Below are 17,063 nucleotides of genomic sequence, written 5' to 3'. Positions count from 1 at the left end.
ATTCTTTCACCTACGAGTCTGTAATAAGATTACGGACCCAACCATATAAACTATACATCACGAAAACCGAGATACCGACATTCGGCTCATAATTTCTTTGTTTCAATATCTACAACCCATTAACAAGGTACATGATTCCATAATTCCATCCCTAGGACACATTAGACATAGTTACCCAACTTCCCGGGCTTATGACCTTGGAGTATACGCTCCATACCATGGCTTCGCGTTTTCTCCGAACTAAACACTTGTTTTCTCGGAATTCAAGCATCCCGTTTCAAACGACACCTTCTATCAACTTCTATTGTTTGACCCGATATACCGGGTTCGTAGACTTAAAATGTCATAACCAATTTATTAATGCATTACCATCTATCACCTTGCAAAAATATGAGACTTTTAAGTCTCTACTCATGTGATTCTTTTTCAAACAACATTTTGACCCGTTTGGCTATCTAGTGAAAACCATCACTTTATTGTCATACCAAACCAAGTTTCTAGTGTTTATTTTGACCCGTTTGATGATCTAGAGAACTTCGCCACTTTAACGATACATCAACGCATCAACTACAATCCGACATCATTCATACATTAAAACTAAACGTTATTACATAAATGCAACAAGACTAATGTCACGTACCTTTAAAGCACTCCTTTTCCGCGTGTATCTCCTCCGGCGTGTCCGCTCGACGTCCCGGATTCCTTGCCTAAAGAGTTCAATTTACAACAAGTTTAGAACTCTTTCTTAAGCTTTAACGCATCATTTAATTAACACGTTCAAATCTGCATTTTACCAAACCTTTAACATTTTGACCCTAATTTAGGCGTTTCATCGAACACCTAGCGGGTCAACTTTTTACATGATCTAATTTAAATTCATAACTTGTATCTATCATTCCAATTCACTCAATTTTTACAACATACACATATTATTAGCATCAACAATCCTAGAGATTGTTTTAAAATCTCAAATTACACTAGGCAAAAACCTAAATCTTGGTGTTTATCAAGTTCTACTAACATAGTAATCACCCACTATAGTGATTTTGATCCATACAACCATCATGCAAAGATTTGACAAGGATTTATCTAGGGTTTGTTCCCCAACCTCATCTTACTCACAAATTTCATGTTTACTATCACCAATTTAAGCTAAATATTCAATTTCAATCATGAGTAAGAATGTGAGTTGCATCTAAATGACCTAATTTGACATACCTTAAGATCCCTTTGACGAGGTGATCACGATTTTATGCTTGGATTTCGATTTCTAACCGATTTAAGGCTTCAATTTGTGATTTTCTTGCAAGTTAGGGTTTGGGTGAAGAACCATCTTGTCGCCCCTGCTTGTTGATCGACCAGACACCTCTTGAATGGGGTGTTTGGTTTGTTTTTTCTATTTTAGTAATTTTAGTTCTAATTTTTACAAGATTGGCCCCTCCATTTATTTAACATAACAATTTTTGTTGTTTTAACCCCATTGTAGGCTAATTCTAGACATGTTAGTTAACCAAGTTACTACATTTCTAGATGAGTAATTTCTCATTGTTTAAACTATATGTATTATTATAAAGTTTTATATTTTCGGGATGTTACATGATCAAGGATCATTCAACCACATAGAGTTATTATAAAAATCTTTTTTCCTTCGTAAAACCTTGTTGATCTTACCCATACCCGGAGAAAAACTATACAAACCTATAGTAGCAGAAAGAATCATTATTAACACATCTCTCTACTCTATTAAAGGAGAAAGAGGATGACCTAGCTTTTGCTTAGGTGTCAACCAATGAGCTATGCCAACTCAGCTTGGCTTACTCCATTATTACATCATAAATATAACTTTTATTTATTTAAAATACATCACTTTCATTTATTTAAAATACATAATACATAGGTAGTTGAAGGGGAAATTCAAAATTCAAAATCAACTGTGCCTCCCATCTTTAAAGTCACCCAAATATATACTTTCAATATCTCTCTCAAATGAAGACCATCTTTCAAAATCCAATAGCTCTCTCTTTCTCTCTCTCCTTACGCTACTTTCTCTTTCTTTTCTGTTTCCTCAAACTAAAAACCCTAAACACAATCTTCAATGGAGATGCCAAAAGATGACGATGCCGTAAGATTAAAGACACCACAATCTTCAATTAGGGTTCGGTAACGTGTGATTTGGATCAATCTGGGTTATTAATTTTGGGATTTTTAATCATGGATTTTCATTACGATCGACATGCGATTTCGTTTCAATCGAGTGGTGCAGACAGCACATCTCAGATGATTCTGATGGCCACTTCAACGACAACAAGTACGAGGTTTGGGGGGAATCCTATGATGGGAAACAATCATTCTTGTGGGTCTGTTCTTGGTGATTCTGTTTCAGGGTTGAAGGATGATGCAGGTTTGGCTGTTGAGTGATCTGTTGATGAACAACGTAAGTTGGAAGAAGGATTATCCAAGTAAGTATTTTGTTCCAATTGTGTATGTCATGTTGTTACCTTAATATATGCTAATTGAGTAGATTATATTTAATCTTCTATTTGATTAACCTAATGCAACTTTCAGTTTCTGCACATAGAATATGTGTAATTAGTGTTGTAGTTTCTTTCTAATGAGCATTTTTTATATGAAAAAGTGTGTAATAAGATCTTGTAAAATGTATGTAGATTTGCTGATGAACCCAGTATTATGAGGTATATCAAAATTGCTACCACAATGCGTGATAAAACTGTTCGTGATGTTGCACTAAGGTGTAAGTGGATGGCGGTGAGTTATTACATGTTTTCATCGTATCGTGTATTCGTGTTGCCTTTTATCAATTGACTACTTATGATAACATTAGTTAATGTTCATTATCGGCATATGCTCATTATTACACTATTATAAATAGCTTATTATAGTTATACTTTAATGGGCGGTCATAGAGGTTGCATTTTCGACCCGTTTACTTATGAATGGGTTGATTTAAGTTACATTTTCTTCTCTAACAGTAAAATTTGTAAAATAAAAGACGGCGAAAAAGGAAATGGGTCAAACAGGTCGAAAGTCTCACGCCCTCATGGCCTACATACACTTTATATTCTATATGCTATGGCGTTTGATAACTAAACAAAAAGAAAGTGTTTATATATCTTAATCAATTAACTATAATCGTGTCTAGAGAATGTGTATGTCTTAAATGGAAGAAAGAGATCACACAATCACCTAAGAGTTTTAGGTCATTGTATGTTCTCTTTCTTACATATAACACATACACGTTTTCTCGACGCAATAAGAGTTTACTGATTAAGATAAATAAATACATACATTTCTTTTCTAACTATTGGGCCATAAGATGGTGCAATAATCCATCATGTGTAATATGGCCCATAAGATAATGGTTTATGGGTTGAAATGATGGGTGCCACTGAAAAACAATGCATGAGTTTAAATGGGTCCAACTGGGTCAATCAAGTTGTTGGATAAGAATATGGCTCAAGTGGTGGGGCTTGGTGGTGATCTCCTTCTTCATAGAAATATAGAATCACATTCTTTCTTTTTTTTTCATTTTTGATAGTAAATAATGGTTTTTAATTATCACATTTAATATATTGGTTCTATGCATTAAAGACAGACTTTGACCTTTAACCTGTATGACCCGTTCGACATTAAAGACCGACTTTGACCTTTAACATGTATGACCCGTTCGACATTATTTCCAAAATCTACCTTCAGAAGTCATACGACCTCCTAAAAAAGTGTTAAAGGGTCAATTAATCTTGTTGACCCACCCGTAATTAATATCCAAAATGTGATTAACTTCATGAAGCACCCGAATTATGAATCTTTCTTCCATATAATTACGTTTATTTGGTAAAAATATTAGTATTCTGATTATCGTGTGTTTTCAGGATAATTTGGTGGAATCATCCTCAAAACAAAGTATATCATCAGTTCCAACACTTAATGTGGCTCCGTTTCCTGTTACCATGAGTAATCGAACTCAGATTGATGGCATGACTTTTGAAGGTAATTATCTGAACTGTTACATGATTAAATAAAAGGGATTTAGAGATAATTTAGTAACATCAAGCTTACATGAAGATTAAATATCAAAATTGCATACTTTTATAGAAAAAAGGGGCTCTTTTTCTTTTTTATTTACTCTAATAATTGTGTGGATTGTTGATATGCACAAAATGCAACATATAAATTATATCAATTGTGGCATAAAACTAACCCTTTTTTAGTACTAATGTTGGAAAAAGTGTGCTTTTGTCTTCCTTTTATATTTTCAGGATTAAATGAGCTCAAATTAACAAAAGAAGCAAAAAGACAGCAAAATCTAACATAAATACAAGAAAAGGAGCAAAAGTGGAATGCCCGACCCCACAACAGCATCTTCCCAAGCAAAACCAAGAAAACAGAAGACTGAACACGCCCCGTGCTCAGCGAGCACGGGGCCGTGCCCAAGTAGCAGTAGAAAAGACAAACCTTTAGAAGCTTCTACTGCCCACCACGGGGCCGTGCCCAGCGGACACGGGGGCGTGGTCAGCTTCCTGCATGCACATTTATTGTAATTGCGAATTACAATTAATGAAGAGAGAGACAAGGATGGACACGAGGCCGTGCCCAGCGGGCACGGGGCCGTGCCTGAGCTTCTGTTCAGCCTATAAATAGGAGTGTTTGGAGCCTATTTCAACTCATCCCTTGGCACACCACCTCTCTCACACTTCACCCACCACCCACCACCACCATAACACCATCATCCACCACCATCATCCATTGTCCATCATAGAGTGTGTGAGTCGTATCGGGATCCAAGATTGATCGTAAGAGTTCTTGACAATCAAAGGCCATGTTTGCCTAAGTCTCTTACATCACTTGGTGAAGACAAGTGTTTAGTGTAATACTTTTTATTTTTAATCTTTTGCACTTTTTAATTGGTTTTGTATTAATGAGTTTAATTACTAGTTTCTTATGTTGAAGGTGATTCTTCCTTATCGTTTGTCTGTGGTGTCTTGGCATTATTTTACTGTCTATATAAAATAAAAGATTTTCACCATTCATATCTCCATGGTCTATATGGAGGTATGTTGGCTACCTGATCGTGGGTTAAGGGAACGGTTTGGTAAGAGTCTTGCCATTGTTCAGTTTATAGATCCTGCAAAGGACCTGGGTCAAATTTAGTAGGACCTCCTTCAATACCTAAAGGTATTGGATGGCGGGGGTCCAAACTCTTTGACCCCCTCATAAGTTAAACTACTATTAAAACTTTAACCCAGCTACTTAGGACTGTATCCCTGGTGACTCAGACTACTTAGCTGAGGGTAACGTCGCCTTCAAAAGAGGGGCCTACCACATTATGCATTAATAACTTAATTAATTATCTTTCAATAATCCGATCCTTTAGGATTGTATCCTTGCTGACTCAAACTACTGGGTTGGGTAACGTCGCCTTCAAAAGAGGGGCCTACTACAATAACTAAGATAATCTCTTAAACAAGTGCAAAAGTGCGAAAATAATCAAAGGTTACACTAACACACGAGTCGGATCCAAGTGATTCATCTTGTCTATCTGTTTTTATTTATTTTATTTTCAGCATTTTAGTTAGTTTTATTTTCTTAGTTTAAAAATCTTTTTCTAACAATTTGATTTGATTAGACGTTGAGGATAAACCGGTACTAAAAGCTCTTGTGTCCTTGGACGACCTCGGTATCTTACCAACACTATACTACGTCCACGATGGGTGCACTTGCCCATATGTGTGTTTAGTGTTAGTAAATATCGTGTTTTATAAATTTAAAACTTGGTTAAAAAAGTGTAAAAGGGCTTAAAATACATACCTAAAATATATTACACCTAACGCACATCAATTGTTCTACTGATTGATGCAGCATTAAGTGGTTCAATAAGGCACTTACTCGAACAAAACAACCGACTTCTTGGTCAGATCTCAGCTAATATCTCTCTAATGAAAGTAAGTGACATTTCTGAATGAGTAAAATGCCATTTTCGTCCCCAAGAGTCTTTACTTGACCATCAAGCCAGGGCCCGGATCATGCAGGTGTTTATATGCATAATTAATTGATCTTATTAGTTCATGTTTGTTGAAACCACTGTTGGGTTAAAACAATGTTTTGTGGAGAAAATAGTAGTTGAAACCACTATTGGGTTAAAACTGTGGTTTGAAACCATTGTTGGGTTAAAAACTGTGGTTTGAAACAACTGTTGGGTAAAACAATGTTTTATGAAGAATACAGTGGTTGAAACCACTGTTGGGTTAAAACTGTGGTTTGAAACCACTGTTGGGTTAAAACTGTGGTTTGAAACCACTGTTGGGTAAAATAGTGTTTTATGAAGAAAGCAGTGGTTGAAACCACTGTTGGGTTAAAACAGTGTTTTGTGGAGAAAACAGTGGTTGAAACCAATGTTGGGTTAAACCTGTGGGTTGACACATTTAAAACTGTGGGTTAAAACAATTTGTTTGATCGTATGGTTAATTATGAAACTATTATCAGTGTTCTGTTATGGATGTGTATTTGTTTTTAGTATTATATGTAATTTGATGATTTGATCTGATTGTATAAAATTAGATAAGAGCAATATGGAGATCTCAGATGATGAAAATGATGGTAGTTTACCATCAGATTTTGATATGAATGAATCCGTTCATGAAGGTACCTCTTGATTTTACTCTATATTGATCTTGGTCAAATTGTGCACGAATGGGTTAAAACAATTTGTTTGATCGTATGGTTAATTATGAAACTGTCATCAGGAAAATATTATTATGACAAATATTGATAATACTGTTTGGTTTGATTTTGTTTAAACTGTGGGTTAAAATATGAGATCATTTAATCATCTGAATTGGAGTCTTATTTTTTCTGTAGCATCTCATTTGCAGTTAGATTATGATAGAGCTGCATATGCCTGAAACAAGAAGGTAGATAAGGTGGCACAGAAGTTTGGAGCTGAATATGGGGACGTATTAAATGGCAGTCTTGGTTTCGGTATGTTGTTGGTTAAAACAATTTGTTTGATCGTATGACAAAAAAGCTTCAATTGAAACCTTTATGGATAATTTCGTCATTCCGTATCAAAGCTAAGCGAGATCCTACCGTACTTCCTAAAGGCAAGTGTCAGGCGAAGTAAGTCTTCAAATACATTCTAAGTTTTTCATTTGTTTTGCTAAGAAGATCCCATTTAGGTAGAATTGTTACTATCAGAAAAAACTGATGACATAATTAAGCCTATTATATAATTTAATTATAGCAAATTATTGTTAAGTGTTCTGTTTATGCTTCATAGTTCTGTGCACCACATGCTTATTGATACACATTGGCTAAGGGTCATTTGTAGAGTCAATAGACTTTGATTTCATGGTTTAACTAAGTTGTTATATTGATTAATATGTTATGTAAATATGATGATGATATAAAGATTTGAACTTTTGGTCACATGTGCAAACAAAAACTCTAATTATAGCAAAATACGATGAGCCGATAGGAAAAAGAATCTTACAAGTTATATCGCGTCATCGGATATGCAAGCTGGTGATGGGAATTACATTCTCAAAATAATCTTCAATCTATCTCTTTATGTTCTTGATTTGTGTTCTTGAATGAGACTGAGCCTGAGCTCGGGCCTAAAAATATATATTTAGTAAATGTTCGTGAGCTTCACTTATTAAGCTCGATCAGGCTCGCTAGTTTAAACAAACTAAAAAATGTATAATCATTCATCATTTATGGGTTCTTAATTGGATTTCAAGTAAGATACTTTATCGACAGTAGATTATATGTGTTTTTTTTTATCGTCAACATTATTTTGACCTTCAAACTCAACTCCACACAGAGAACTAACCTGTGAATCATTAGATACCTACCATAAAGTTGTGGCTGCCGTATGTGACGACACAACTGCTAATATAAAAATTAAAGGATGATGATGAAGAACTGGTATGATTTCTATATCGTTTAACAAAGTGGTGGTCGTATTCTACCTATATCATTCCGAAAGTTTTTTATTTATGTCGTTTTAAAACCTTTTTGTTGACATGGCAAATTTTTATTTGACAACCCAAAGCTCTGTTTGAGCAAAGCTCTGTTTTTACAAAACCCTTTAAAAAAGAAAGATAAGGTCTGTTTCTTGATAGAAACCTCTGTTGGGCTCAACAGACGTTTGAATAACTCAATCAGTGGTTTGAACAACAGCTGGATGGAAACCCATGTTAGGTTGAATAGAGTTTTGAAGAGTAAAACAGTGCTAAAATATGAGAAGACAGTGGATCTGGTTGACTTCTAGAGTCAAACAATGGTTTTGAGAAACAGTGGTTCTTTTGTCTTAAGCAGTGTTTTAAATACACTTGAACAAACATTTGAACCAAAGAAACAGATGTTATGCTCCTCTTAACAGAGTTTTTGTTAACAATTGTGATATGATTTATCACGGTTTTTTGTACATATATTTTACGAAAAAAATACAAAGAAGCTAAAAATTTTACAAAAATCTCGCTATTTACCGCTATTTGTCGCTACTAGCTATATGGCGACACATGAGCACTACGCTACGCTACGCTATTCGCTATAGCGGGCGCTATGCTCGCTATTAATAAATATGCCTCATAATACTCGAAGATCAGAAGCACCCTCTGTCAAGAACACCAAACCCTCTTCAATTATAGATACATCTGATCAACATGTATTACAAGTACCAAAACTCCAAGTTGTCATCCAATTCACAATAACAAACAAAAAGGTTAACATTCGTTGTCATCCTATTGGGCAATGACTTTGAATGTCAATATATATCAAATCCCCGACGATCTAAATGAACCGATAATTACTTACTAATTAATATAATAAAACGTTACTAAAACTACCCGTGTTTTACACAAGTCCGACTACTAGTTTGAATATAAACAATATATAAACAAGATTTAGGTCACTAGACACCAAGTAATAGTCTTCTAAAAATGTAATATGTGTATATCAAAAACAACAAAACTAAAATGTAATATGTTTATATCAAAAATAACAAAAGCACTATATACATGTCAACGGAAGTGTATAATTTAAGATACATACGCCATCCGATTATATCCCATTCAAAAATATGAAACACAAATACATATTATATATAATAGATTAACCAAAAGCGAGACAATATTTTATTTAGATAATTGAATAAATATACATCAAGCTCTTATTACTCTTGCACTTATATACATAACTCCCTTATGTCGTTTATTCTTCAAGTTCAAGTTAACAACTCGAAGATCAGAAGCACCCTCTGTCAAGAACACCAAACCCTCTTCAATACATCTGATCAACATGTATTACAAGTACCAAAACTCCAAGTTGTCATCCAATTCACAATAACAAACAAAAAGGTTAACATTCGTTGTCATCCTACTGGACAATGACTTTGAATGTCAATATATATCAAATCCCCGACAATCTAAATGAACCGATAATTACTTACTAATTAATATAATAAAACGTTACTAAAACTACCCGTGTTTTACACGGGTCCGACTACTAATTTGAATATAAACAATATATAAACAAGATTTAGGTCACTAGACACCAAGTAATAGTCTTCTAAAAATGTAATATGTGTATATCAAAAACAACAAAACTAAAAATGTAATATGTTTATATCAAAAATAACAAAAGCACTATATACATGTCAACGGAAGTGTATAATTTAAGATACATACGCCGTCCGATTATATCCCATTTAAAAATATGAAACACAAATACATATTATATATAATAGATTAACCAAAAGCGAGACAATATTTTATTTAGATAATTGCAAAAATATACATCAAGCTCTTATTACTCTTTCACTTATATTACATAACTCCCTTATGTCGTTTATTCTTCAAGTTCAAGTTAATCAATAGATTAACCAAAACCGAAAAAATAGATCATTCACCGAGGTACGAGTGTACCTAGGAATATATAATCAAGATCTCCTTTCAGTGATTTTGTGACTTCGATGTGCTTCTCCAAACTTGTATTATGCTTTTTGGTTTTCATAGGTTTTCAGAACTAACAAATGAAGAAGACAAATCCAATACTTTAAGAACTAGTTGGTCTTTTCATAGAATTTTGCCGAACTCTACTAAGAGAGTGACAACTTAAAAGCTCTAATGATTAAGGATCATTCAATCACATAGAGTTATTAAAAAAAAAATCTTTTTTCCTTTGTAAACCCTTGTTGAACAAGAATCATTCAACCACGTAGATCTCACTCATACCCGCAGAAATACTATACAAACCTATAATGAAAGAAAGAATTATTATTAACACATTTGAATATAAACAATATATAGACAAGTTTTAGGTCACTAGACACCAAGTAATAGTCTTCTAAAAATGTAATATGTGTATATCAAAAACAACAAAACTAAAAATGTAATATGTTTATATCAAAAATAACAAAAGCACTATATACATGTCCATGGAAATGTATAATTTAAGATGAGATGCATACGTCATCCGATTATATCCCATTCAAAAATATGAAACACAAATACATATTATATATAATAGATTAACAAAAAGCGAGACAATATTTTACAATATATAGACAAGTTTTAGGTCACAAGACACCAAGTAATAGTCTTCTAAAAATATAATATGTGTATATCAAAAACAACAAAACTAAAAATATAATATGTTTATATTAAAAATAACAAAAGCACTATATACATGTCGATGGAAGTGTATAATTTAAGATCACATGCATATGTCATCCGATTATATCTCATTCAAAAATATGAAACACAAATACATATTATATATAATAGATTAAGCAAAAGCGAGACAATATTTTATTTAGATAATTGCATAAACATACGTGAAGCTCTTATTACTCTTGCACTTATATTACATAACTCCCTTACATCTTTTATTCTTCAAGTTGAAGTTAACATGCAACTACACATTTGACTTAAGCTGAAGCCCTGATCCCTTGGCCCCTGGAAAAACTTGGTGCAAACAAAACCGTCTCCCTCTGGCTAAACTTGAGCTGCTGAGCTTCCTCTCGAGATAGCTGATACGCATTCGCCACAACGTCAACCGGCATGCTGCTGATGGCGGACACACGCCCTGCAAGGTTTGCTATCATGGCATTATCATTAGTCTTGAAAGACACCCACCTGCTTCCTTGTTCATTGGCTCTCTTGATCACCGCAAAGTTCTGCGGGATCACCACCACCTGTCCCTCACGGAGCTCGTTGTCGAAAACTGAGTTTCCTTGGTTGTCGACGATTTGTACCCTCAAGGCTCCCTCGGTTACGTAGAGAAGATTGTGGGCGTTGATTGTCCAGTGTGGGGATTGGATGGCATTCGGACGGAGTTCGCCTCTTTCCACGCTGAGCCGGAGGTGCTCGAGAATGGGGAATTTGAAGCTGTTGAGGTTTGCAATGCTGCCGGCTTGCGGGTTTACAAAGTCAGCCTGGGAAGGGTTGTCAATGTTCACTTTGAACTTCATGCTGCAGATGGTTTCTTCCACACCGTTGCTCCATCCGCCACGTCTGCCTTGCTGCTGCTCTTGTTGTTGGCGAGGAGAGCGTCGCTGCTCTTGTTGTTGGCGAGGAGAGCGTCTGTCTTGTGGTGGGCGGACTATTTGAAGGTCTTGTCCGACATTAACAATGTGGCCTCTCTGGTCGTTTTGTCCTTGTAGCTTCTGGGCGGTCTCTTGGTCGACGTTGAATGATTGTGCAATGAGCTCGGGGGTGAAACCGTTGAAGATGTTGCCGGCGTTCTGACCTTGCCCTTGCCTTTGCCTTTGCCTTTGCCTTTGCCTTTGAGGAGATTGTTGGCGTGGTTGTCTTTGTTGTTGCTGCTGGCTTTGAGCTTGAGCTTGAGGGTTTCCGGCTAAGAAGAATCTCTGAAACGTTACAAGTTTTTAGTTCAGTATATATATATTTAGGTTTAAAATGGAGTAGTTTTTTAGAGTATATATGTACCCTTTGGTTTTCGTCAAGCTGGTTCTCATGGTTCTGAGTATCCAAGAAGACGACCACCACAAGTTCTGTGTTGCCGTCGTTGTGAAGCCAGTGAGCTGTTCCGGTGGGGATGGCAACCACGTCACCCTCCTTTAAGTTCTCTACTTTCTGATGACGGTCCTGATTGCCCTCTCCTCCTCCTCTGCGGCCACCCTCACCGGAAAACTGTTGCTCCTGCGAATATTCATAGGTTTCCGGGCATCCCGGCAATATAACCCCCTGAATACCCCTACCTTTAAACATGCCAAAAACACTGCAGTTAGATTATTATTTTTAAACTTAATTTGCGACTCTTAAAATATTTATTTATGTGTATACCTCTCTCGACGAAGGCCAAAATAGGGGTGTTGACGTAGGAAGGCAAGAGAAGGCCACCAGGTTGAATCCGGTGTCGAATAAAATCGACACCCGCACACTGGAACTGTTGGTCATAGGCGTCCCAAATTTCGGTCACACCGGCTTCAGCTTGGATAACTTCGATGGGCTCGAGCGCCTCGATGTTTTGAAGCTGGCACTGGTTCTGTTGCTGTTGCCGTTGCTGGTGGCGGGCAATGCAAGTGGCAAAGAGAAGGGTAAAAGCTAAGAGCAAAGTTGCTTTGGATGCCATTGTTAAGTGGAATGGGATGTGATGTGGTGAATAGGTGTTGTGAACTAGCTGGTTTTATAGTGGAAGAAGATCAAGGAGGAAGTGACATCTAAGAGGTTATGCCAGGAGAAGATCACCATTTGGAGCTGAGACATGCTACATCTGTATAAGTAGTGTGTTTGTCTATATGCATCATCAAGATGATAAGTATAAATGGGATGGTGATGAACAATCAGCCATATCATGGCTACATTCTCTTTACTCTCTTTACACTTACTTTCCTTGCTTTTTTTTTTTTTTTTAATCTCTTACTAGATGTAAAACCGTAAGAACACCATATAGTCTTTAAAAATTTTACATATCAAGCCTAGTTAACAACATTTGTAACAAAAGATTAACATTAGTTGTAAATGCTATTTACCATCACATTATATGTGGTTGTGTCTTAACCCAAGTCTTCCAAATTTCATGGCAACCGATAAATAAAGTCGTAATCTTATCCAAAATGTTATTTATATGTGTTCGGTTCGTTACATCTCAGCTTCGTACATCAATAAGTAACAACCAAGAAGTCCGTCATTATTTAAATAATCGTCATCGTACACCACTGATAAAACCATATAAAAAACGAAGACTAACCCAAAACATGAAGCATGTATTGATGTTAATAAAATATTACTAATATTATATAAATACACGTCTACTTGAAATTAGGAGAAAATACATTAACAAAACAAATCAAAATAAATTTATCTGATTAACTAACGCTACGTCAAAAATTGTATATGGCCACACAAAAAAACTGTGACCATGCGCCTATAGCCACATTTTTTTATTTTTTTCAGCTCAAGTGTAACGAAAGGTCAAGTCATCATAGGTATCATATAACCACCTATACGTAGCGTATTTGGTTTATAATCTATGGTATTTATACACGTGTGTTGCGCCGGGAAGCTGTTAAAATTCGGTACGTAGCACACATCATGTCTATATGCATCATCAAGATGATAAGTATAAATGGGATGGTGATGAACAATCAGCCATATCATGGCTACATTCTCTTTACTCTCTTTACACTTACTTTCCTTGCTTTTTTTTTTTTAATCTCTTACTAGATGTAAAACCGTAAGAACACCTGATAGTCTTTAAAAATTTTACATATCAAGCCTAGTTAACAACATTTGTAACAAAAGATTAACATTAGTTGTAAATGCTATTTACCATCACATTATATGTGGTTGTGTCTTAACCCAAATCTTCTAAATTTCATGGCAACCGATAAATAAAGTCGTAATCTTATCCAAAATGTTATTTATATGTGTTCGGTTCGTTACATCTCAGCTTCGTACATCAATAAGTAACAACCAAGAAGTTCGTCATTATTTAAATAATCGTCATCGTACACCACACCACTGATAAAACCATATAAAAAACGAAGACTAACACAAAACCTGAAGCATGTATTGATGTTAATAAAATATTACTAATATTATATAAATACACATCGACTTTAAATTAGGAGAAAATACATTAACAAAACAAATCAAAATAAATTTATTTGATTAACTAAGATAGTCGACATTTTTAAATTAAAAATGTGTAGCTCAGTTTGTTATAGCTTTAATTTTAAACCAATAGGTGTCGGTTCAATTCCCATTGTGAGCATGTCTCATTCGTTTTTAAGAAAAAATAATATATTGTTTGAGAGATTCAAACCGGGACCTTAATTAGTACGAAAACATAACGCAAACCATCAGATCATAACTCCTTAATTGTTATATTGTTATGATCAAGTTAAAAAAAAATGTTTAAAAGATTCAAACCTGGACCTTAAGTATGAAAAATAGCGCAAACGATCAGACTATAACTCCTTAATTGTTATGTCGTCTTTCTCAAAAGTAAATAAGGTAATGTGAAATTGCAATAAAAAAGATAGTAACTTTCACCCATTGACTTGGTGTATTTTAGTATTTAGACAATGAGTTATAAATGTAAAAATTGTCCTGAGGTTTGGGCAATTTTTATACTTTAATCTAAAATTAAAACTTTTTGTAACCAAACACCCCACCCCCGCGCCCCCACGTTTCGTTTTTGTTTGAATTTCCATTCAAATGACAAACTTAGTTAAATTAAAGACTTTGTTAACCAAAAGGGTTTTTTTGTCTTTTTGCATAGTTGATACAGGAGTATTTTGGACATTTTGTTTTTTAATTTTCTTTTTTTATATAAACAAAAAAAAACATTTAAAATATTTATAAACTAATGGATTTTAGTAAAAACAATCACTACATGATGCACATCTATTTGATAAAAAGCATGGGCGGCTCTTTAGGTGTGCGAGGAGGACTTCCGCATAAGGCCCGTTTTTTCGAGGGGTACGGGATTTTTTTAAAAAATTCGATATATATATATATATATAGGTAGAGGATCCTGTAAAAAGTGCCCAAAGTGTGAGAAATGTATTATAACACTATATATAATACTATATAACACCATATAAACACCGTATAACAATATGTAACACCATATAATACCATATAACGCTATGTAACACTATATAACATTATATAACAAATATAACACTATAGGTTGTCAGATAGCATGTCTCTGATAGATGTATAGTGTTATATATTGTTATATAATGTTATATAGTGTTACATAGCGTTATATTGTGTTATATGGTGTTACATAGTATTATACGGTGTTTATATGGTGTTATATAGTATTATATATAGTGTTATAATACACTTCTCACACTTTGGACACTTTTTACAGGATCCTTACCCTATATATAAATATATATATATGTTATTTTAAAAAAATTATACACACATAACAAATCCAATATTGAGGCCCATTATCAAAATATTTTTATTTTTTATAATTTTCCCAACTTAACAATAGGTTTATTGGGCCCAGTCCAATACTAAAATGATTAAAAAAAAAAAGAAACACGCAGCAGCCTCAGCCTGCTGGAAACTGGACGGTCGAACTTCGCAGAAGATCAGGTCGAAATACGCAGCAGGAAAATCGAACGACGAAGGCACTACCGCAGAAGATCAGGTGAATTTTCGATTGAACTATGATATATTGAAACTTTAATTCTCAATTTCTGATGATTGGTGAACTGTTCGTTTATAGAATATTGTCGTAAAAGTTGAAACTTTGATTGAACGGTAAAAGTTGTGAGTTGTGACATCAGAATTGTTGATGTTGATTATTATTCATAATTTGATATTCATATTTATATAACTGTTAGTTTAATTGTAAGTTTAATACTTTAATTGTTGAAACTTTGATAGAACTGATCATCATATATTCATAATTTCATAATCATATTTATAGAACTGTTAGTTTAATTGTTGATGTTGATTATTTATTGAACATCAGAACCCGTATCGTGTATTGTCATATTGATTAAGTGTTGTCGTTTTTTTAGGCGGTAATGAATAATGGCTCCTAAACAAGCTTCCGGGTGGAAAAACGTCAAAAAAAGAAAGGAGCGGATGAATTGGTGAAGTCTCAAGCTAGTGCTATGCAAAAGTTTTTGGCGCCTAATCCATATAAAACCATATACACCACACCGCACCGCTGATAAAACCATATAAAAAACGAAACTAACACAAAACCTGAAGCATGTATTGATGTTAATAAAATATTACTAATATTATATAAATACACATCGACTTTAAATTAGGAGAAAATACATTAACAAAACAAATCAAAATAAATTTATTTGATTAACTAAAATAGTCGACATTTTTAAATTAAAAATGTGTAGCTCAGTTTGTTATAGCTTTAATTTTAAACCAATAGGTGTCGGTTCAATTCCCACTGTGAGCATGTCTCATTCGTTTTTAAGAAAAAATAATATATTGTTTGAGAGATTCAAACCGGGACCTTAATTAGTACGAAAACATAACGCAAACCACCAGACCATAACTCCTTAATTGTTATATTGTTATGATCAAGTTAAAAAAATGTTTAAAAGATTCAAACCTGGACCTTAAGTATGAAAAATAGCGCAAACGATCAGACTATAACTCCTTAATTGTTATGTCGTCTTTCTCAAAAGTAAATAAGGTAATGTGAAATTGCAATAAAAAAGATAGTAACTTTCACCCACTGACTTGGTGTATTTTAGTATTTAGACAATGAGTTATAAATGTAAAAATTGTCCTGAGGTTTGGGTAATTTTTATACTTTAATCTAAAATTAAAACTTTTTGTAATCAGACACCCCACCCACGTTTCATTTTTGTTTGAATTTCCATTCAAATGACAAACTTAGTTAAATTAAAGACTTTGTTAACCAAAGGGTTTTTTTGTCTTTTTGCATAGTTGATTCAGGAGGGAACACTTCATCCTTATTGTTTCATTGAAGCACACACTAGTGTACTCGCGAAGGGTGCTCCGCACCCTAACTCGCGCGCACTTGGCGTGGGCGATGGGCGCAATGTGCCGCACTTT

General features: G+C 34.4%; 1 protein-coding gene and 1 long non-coding RNA gene across 2 annotated transcripts; one reads left to right on the top strand and one right to left on the bottom strand.

The window, feature by feature from the left end:
- Positions 1-2,423: 2,423 nt before the first annotated feature.
- On the top strand, positions 2,424-2,766 carry LOC110882416. Its single transcript, XR_004870145.1, has 2 exons — positions 2,424-2,459; positions 2,667-2,766. It is a non-coding gene; the product is annotated as an uncharacterized LOC110882416 (long non-coding RNA).
- Positions 2,767-10,806: 8,040 nt separating this feature from the next.
- LOC110885662 (11S globulin seed storage protein G3-like) lies at positions 10,807-12,660 on the bottom strand. The gene is made up of 3 exons (XM_022133367.2): positions 12,327-12,660; positions 11,970-12,241; positions 10,807-11,890 (listed from the first exon to the last, which is right to left on the bottom strand). Exons 1-3 carry the CDS (start codon positions 12,613-12,615, stop codon positions 10,949-10,951), a joined length of 1,503 nt encoding a protein of 500 aa, XP_021989059.1. The 5' UTR covers positions 12,616-12,660; the 3' UTR covers positions 10,807-10,948.
- Positions 12,661-17,063: the final 4,403 nt, after the last annotated feature.

This window comes from Helianthus annuus, chromosome 10 (assembly GCF_002127325.2).
Source record: "Helianthus annuus cultivar XRQ/B chromosome 10, HanXRQr2.0-SUNRISE, whole genome shotgun sequence".
Taxonomy (NCBI): Eukaryota; Viridiplantae; Streptophyta; class Magnoliopsida; order Asterales; family Asteraceae; genus Helianthus; species Helianthus annuus.
This window is presented reverse-complemented; position numbering and strand designations above follow the sequence as displayed.

Coding starts and splice junctions, on each gene's coding strand:
- LOC110885662 (XM_022133367.2), bottom strand. CDS start 12,615: ATGGCATCCAAAGCAACTTTGCTCTTAGCTTTTACCCTTCTCTTTGCC. Junction 12,242..12,326: donor TTTGGCCTTCGTCGAGAGAG/GTATACACATAA, acceptor GCATGTTTAAAG/GTAGGGGTATTCAGGGGGTT. Junction 11,891..11,969: donor AGCTTGACGAAAACCAAAGG/GTACATATATAC, acceptor GTAACGTTTCAG/AGATTCTTCTTAGCCGGAAA.